General features: G+C 30.5%; 1 protein-coding gene across 1 annotated transcript; it reads left to right on the top strand.

The window, feature by feature from the left end:
• The first annotated feature begins 4850 nt into the window (after nucleotides 1–4850).
• Nucleotides 4851–5858, top strand: LOC105975641 (ethylene-responsive transcription factor ERF011). Its single transcript, XM_013000837.2, has one exon. The coding sequence runs from the start codon at nucleotides 5210–5212 to the stop codon at nucleotides 5696–5698; it is 489 nt and encodes a 162-aa protein (XP_012856291.2). The 5' UTR covers nucleotides 4851–5209; the 3' UTR covers nucleotides 5699–5858.
• The last annotated feature ends 1180 nt before the right edge of the window (nucleotides 5859–7038 follow it).

Here is a 7038-nt window from a genome sequence, read left to right as displayed (position 1 = left end):
TAATAATAATAATAATAATAACAATAATAATAACAATAATAATAACAATAATAATAATAATAATAATAATAATAATAATAATAATAATAATAATAATAATAATAATAATAATAATAATAATAATAATAATAATAATAATAATATTAATAATAATAATAATAATAATAATAATAATAATAATAATAATAATAATAATAATAATAATAATAATAATAATAATAATAATAATAATAATAATAATAATAATAATAATAATAATAATAATAATAATAATAATAATAATAATAATAATAACAATAAAATAATATAATTGACAAAATAGTTCTTTATTTATAATTTATGCAAAAAAACTTTTTATTTCACAAAAAAGTAATATAATTGATAAAAGAGTTCTTTATTTCTTAATTTTTGTTAGGTATTAATTAATTAACTTTGTATTATTTTATAGTGAATTATAAAATAAATTGCATAAATAAATGAAGAAAAAAAATTTAAAATACAACATATAATTAATTTAAAATTAAAATTCAACTAAGTATTAGAATTTAACAATAAAATGAATTAAGTAAAATTTAAAAAACCTCAGCTCAAATCCAGCCGTTGATATAAACACAATCCAACGGCTGTTAAAAGGGGTACATGTGAATGATGTTGTAATCCAGTGTGGCATGTCAAAGGGCGTCGTTTTGAATGACGCCTTTTAAGGGCCGTCCGATCGTCCAGATTAATCTCGGACCGTCAGATTAAGGAGACATAATTGAAAAGATGGCCATTGATCCAGACACAATCCAACGGTTCTTAAAGAGCGTCGTTTTAAATGACGCTTTATTGTATTTATGAAATTAATTATAAAATAACCCCAATTTTCAAAAAAAATCTCGAAATATTTTAAAAAAAAATGGCCCATTTTTTAGGAGCACTTATCACCGTAAACGCTTGTTTTTCTGGATTTCTAAAGCTTTCCTAGACCGATTTTTCCACCATATTTCTTATGTTTAATCCACAAAAACTCATCACTCTAAATAGAAACCTCTATTTTTTTCAATTTTACAAATAATCTAAGGACAAATTTCAAGTTTGGTATTTTGATTTTTCCCAATTTTCTAAAAGTTAAAAACATAGGTTAAATTTGGAAATTCAACACTGAACGTAATAAACTTAAATGTAAATATAATAGTGAAATTTAGGAATTTTATTTAGAAGGATAAAATTAAAGAGATGATAGATAGATGGGACTAGGGGTGGGAACGAGCCGAGCTCGGCTCTTTTGGCCAGCTCGAGCTCGAGCTCGAGTCCATGTTGCCGAGCTCGAGCTCAAGCTCATCGAGCCAATTTCTTTTGGCTCGAGCTAGAGCTCGAGCCAATTCTGGCGAGCTCGAGGTCGGGCTCATCTATTTTTTTTTTATTTTTTTTTTATTATTTAATTTTTTTTTAAATCATTTAATTTTTTATTAAAAATTATTTATAGGAAAATAAAAAAAATTATAAAATAAATAATGAACTCTAGTTTTATATATATATATATATATATATATATATATATATATATATATATATATATATATATATATATTTTCTATTATTATTATTATAATATTTTATATTATTATGAATTATTTAAGTAATATAGATTTGTTTCTATTTAAATACTAGAAATATTTATTATTATAGACTATTTACTATATAGTTAATAATAATAATAATAATAATAATAATAATAATAATAATAATAATATATAAAATAAAAAATAAAAAAATAAAAAAAAGAAGAAGAAGGCAGCTCGCGAGCTGTCGAACAACTAAATCTGGGCCCGAGCTCGAAAAACCCGAGCTCGAGTTCGAGCCTTTGTCGAGCCGGCTCGACTCGTTTACCACCCCTAGATGGAAAGAGAATAAAGATTAAAAAAAAAAAAAAAAATGACCTGCATTTACTAAAAGTCGTCGTGTATGTATCATTTCAGTACTTTTGAAGCCCAAATAAAACTGTTATTTATGTTGAGTTTAGAATTAACCTAAGTAGTGCCGGTGGGCTGTATGACTAAATAAATGTAAAGATTTGATTTAGATTTTATCAATCCTAGAGAAGCATGTCTTCCTCTGTACCTATAAGATCTAACAGTGTTTCTTGTCTGTACTATTTATACCACCATATTTATTGATAATGTCACTATACTTTTAATATTTTTTTACTTTTATTTATTTATTTTTTTCTTAATATATAATCTATAAATCAATATCGTTACACTCTACTTAGTTTAATATTTTTTTTTTATCTTTCGTGTGGTTTGCAAGATGTTATACGAGAATGGAGTACTTCACACACGGTGCATTTCGAGTAGCGAATTTATAAAACAATATTAGCCGCAAATAAAAAACCGAGACAAGAGTGAGATTTTTCTTTTTAAACCTTAAAATTAAATAATTTTGGCTTATATTTTAATTTTTTTTTTTTGATATGAAGATTTTGAATAAATTAAACATTAATTAGGTGGTGTTGGATATAATTATTATATATGATTGAAATGAAACATCATAATTAGTGTCAAACATGGCTGTTATACTGATGAACGAATTATATGAGAGGGTCAACTTCATTTCTTAATAATTCACGATGAAGAATATATAAATATAACTATATGAAATTAATTATTTTTGAATAATTCATACATATTACTTTAATTCGCGCAGTTTATACGTGCCAAACAGTAGTCTTTAAAATACAAATTAAAGTACACATAATATTTTACATACATCTATATATATATATAAAAACAAAAATATAGAAAATAAAATCAAATAAAAATGACTATAGATAAACCTCTATAAATTGATAGAATCGGAACTAGCAAAACACTATTAATATAGCGAAATATTAAATTATCGAATTAATGATTTAATACATTTTACTGAATCTAGACCTAAAAAAACTTTTAGTAATTTATCGAATTAATGATTTAATACATTTTACTGAATCTAGACCTAAAAAAACTTTTAGTAATTTATCGATGTTCTGCAGTTTCGGTATTCGGTGGTGTTTGTTCTGAAGTTATCTTGCACAACCAACCACAATGGTGCAAGGTCTTGAGTAATAAGGATAAATTTAGAAACGAAAAATATAATTAATTAATACATAATTAAAATTCTGCAAAAATATAAATAAAATTAGTAAAGAGAGAAACTAGAGTTTGTTATAGTTCTGAAATTACGATTATACCCCTGAGAATTAGTTAGTTAGTGGAGAATGGAGAAGACCATGGCCCGACGACCTAGACCGGGCCGACATAGTGGGTTTCAGGTTGGTTAAAATTGCAATAAAATGAAAGTTGGTGTCACATAATTAATTTTGGCAGAATTGGATTCCCCATACTATTAAATAATGCATCGTACACGTTGGAACCAATTAATAAAAGTCGCTTTTTTATTAGTATCACGATTAGGGGTGGGCATTCGGGTCGGGTTATTCGGGTATAACCCGACCCGGTCGGGTATTACCCGACCGGGTCGGGTAATTTTTTACGTAACCGGGTTTTTCCCGGGTTCGGGTACCCGGTGCTCCCAAACCGGGTCGGGTCCGGGTATTGGAAATCCTACCCGGGTACCCGATCGGGTACCCGGTTGAATTTTTTTTTTTTTTTTTTTTTTTTTTAATATATATAAAGATATATATATATATATATATATATATATATATATATATATATATATATATGTATATCAGTGACAGTATATGTTACTATGTATATGTCTATATATATATATATATATATATATATATATATATATATATATATATATATATATATATATATATATATATATATATATATATCTTAAGTAAATTTAGTTATTGTTTATTTAAAAAAAAAAAAAAAAAAAAAAAAGAGGAAAATAGCAAAACCCGAACCCGACCCGAACCCGACCCGAGATAACCGGGTACCCGGTTGCCGGGTACCCGGTTTTTTCGGGTCGGGTTCGGGTAATTTTTTTTTTGCAAAAAACCCGAATAACCCGACCCGAATAACCCGAATAACCCGACCCGACCCGAATGCCCACCCCTAATCACGATTATTCCAACTCCATGGATACCTTAATCTTAACTTATGTGTGTGTATTCCCAATAATAATAATAATAATAATAATAATAATAATAATAATAATAATAATAATAATAATAATTATTATTATTATTATTATTATTATTATTATTTATTTATTTAAAAAAAAAAGGGAGAGAGAAAAGTAAATAAGAAGCGTCTACTAGGCCACCGACCAACCCCTAAAATTCGTTTAATAAGTAACAGATAATGATAGCAATAATCACTTTCTCCGTATTGATTTAAGAATTTAATTTGTCTCTCCCCACCACACAACTAATGACAACTACTTCCAATTATTTTATTTAATTTTCAATTATTAAGCCCCTCAAGCTAATTAGTGGTTTTGTTTGACGAGAGAGAGAGAGAGACTTCAAATTCATTGTTGTATGGGAGACTGGGTTGTATGAGAGGCTCGGGTAATCGAATACAGTAGGCGTTTGTGTATATTGAATGCTCTATGCTCATCACCTGATACTCGTTGATTTTATGACAACCGGTAACGGTATATTAACTGTGGATAAATTCAACATGAAAGTCGTTGTTAAAAGAAATCGAACTCAAATAATTTAAGTGTGGATATAATGTGGAATCAACGAGGTCCGAACATACTAAAATAAATCAATAACAATATAAAATAACGCCAAAAAAAATAATATTAAAACAATGGAACTGAAAAAAATAAATAAATAAAGAATATAGATACATACATATACAGCTCCAAGAGGTGTGTCTCTATATATGTAAGTGTTGTTAGAGAGAGAGAGAGAGAGAGAGAGAAACACCGGTAGTGTGATGATGAAAGAGAGAGAAAAAGGGCGATTGCGGTGAGGTGTGTCGGTGCAATTTGTAAGTTAGTTTTTTTTTTTTTAAATTAATTCATCAGAGAAACAAAAAAAAAAAAAAAAGAGAAAAAGAAAAGAAAAAAACGTGGCTTCTTGGCCGGATGACAAAGAACCTTAGGTTTGAAGCCGCAGCACCGTACCACCATCGCATGCCACTCTCGTTTCTCTTCTTTTGTCATTTTTCCGATCCTTCTCTTCTATTTATACCCTTTCTACCCTTCATCTTTTTTTTATTCTCTTAATTCCTATATTCTATTCTACTGCGCTGTAATGGAGGTCGGCGGCGGCGGCGCTTCGTCGGGTGGTTCAGGTAGAGGCCGTCATCTCGATGTGATCCGGTCAGGGAAGCCATACAAAGGGATAAGGATGCGCAAGTGGGGGAAGTGGGTGGCGGAGATTAGGGAGCCCAACAAGCGGACTAGAATCTGGCTCGGCTCCTACTCCACCGCCGTCGCCGCCGCCAGGGCCTACGACACCGCCGTCTACTACCTCCGCGGCCCCACCGCCAAGCTCAACTTCCCCGAGGACGTCTCCGCCTCCGTCGTCGGCGAGGTGGAGGAGCTCTCCGCCGCCGCCATTAGGGAGAAGGCGGTGGAGGTGGGCTCCAGGGTGGACGCCCTCCAGGCCAACACCTCCGCCGCGGCTAACGGCGGCCATGCAATGAACCAGCGGTCTTGGTTCCGAGGGTACCAGATTGACCTCAACAAGAAACCCGAACCCGAAGATGACCCGGCCGCTGTCGAGTATTGTCGTCGATGAATTAAGTATTAGAACCAAGAACCCCGCGTACCCGACCCGACCCGCCAAAAGGATCCGAACCCATAAATACTTTTCTTAATTACAATCACTCTTTTCTAATAGATAGTATCCATACTGTACTACTCCTGTAATTTTATTTCATTTTATTTTCTTCTGTTTGTAGCTCTGTAATTTTTACTTTGCTTCGCTACTATGTTAATCAATGTGAATATTTTTATTAATTACCGTTAATCTCACATACAAAATTCTAAAAAATATTGTTCAAACAAGGTTATTAATTTATTGAAATTGTAATTTGTTGTAACTAATTAATTAATTAGTTTGATGAGATATATATATATATATATATAAAGAAATATGTGTGCATGTGATGGTTAAAGTGTAGATGATGATTGAGAGTAAAGTGGGGCCCCGTTTTGTGGTGGTGGGTGGGGCGTGGGAACAAACCCAACCCGTGGCCCTACCCATTTCTCGAATTTCGTGCAAGTGGTTGTTATAACTCCGATCCATCTCAACTATGATATTATAAAAACGAAAATGGAGTTTTTTTTTTTTTTTTTTTTTTTTTATTGTTCTCTCTCCAGTACTGTAATTTGCAGATAATCCGGTGGGGCACCACCGCGCTGATCGGCCCGCCAGCGGCAGACAGGGCGGAGAAATTCCATGTCAAATCACTGTCTAAACTCGCGTGTCAATTACCCACTCTACAATTTCACTTATTTATATATAATAATAATAATAATAATAATAATAATAATATTATTTATAAATATATATGACGTCACCATTTGTTTGTGTGTACAAACATAATTTGTTTGATGTGAATTGCATGATGATGAATTCGAGGTTACTGAATTTACCTGTTTTATTTATATTAAATTTAAAATAAAAAAATATCATAATAAAGCTAAATCCAGCTCCATATTGGCCCCCATTACTATTTTTAATAATAACTGCTTTGACATAGAGTATTTATTTATCAGATGAATTCCATTTTCACTTTTTTTTAAATGAAATATCAGACATTAAAAAACTTAATGAATTGATTGGAAGTAAATATAAAAAAATAATTAAATAAATTGACTATTAATTAATCTACACTCTATTATTGGTACTTAATAGTCAACGCAGATTAGAGAATACATTGTGGCGCACCAGTATTACATTATCCTAATCACGGATTAATATAATGTTTAGTACAACAACACAAAGTATTACCTAGTTTAGGACACAAACAATCATCATTAATACTATAATACAACCGACTTATCCGATGATGCATGAAAAACATAAAAATTCAATAATTTTTTCTCAACATAAAATCATAAGTACCAACTTAA

The sequence above is a fragment of the Erythranthe guttata genome, chromosome 8 (assembly GCF_056151865.1).
Source record: "Erythranthe guttata isolate IM_541 chromosome 8, IM_541, whole genome shotgun sequence".
Lineage (NCBI taxonomy): Eukaryota > Viridiplantae > Streptophyta > Magnoliopsida > Lamiales > Phrymaceae > Erythranthe > Erythranthe guttata.
The sequence above is the reverse complement of the archived record's forward strand: the minus strand, read 5'-3'. Positions and strand labels throughout refer to the sequence as shown.

What these genes read in the sequence shown, in the direction of transcription:
- LOC105975641 (XM_013000837.2), top strand. Translation starts at nt 5,210, where the DNA reads ATGGAGGTCGGCGGCGGCGGCGCTTCGTCGGGTGGTTCAGGTAGAGGC.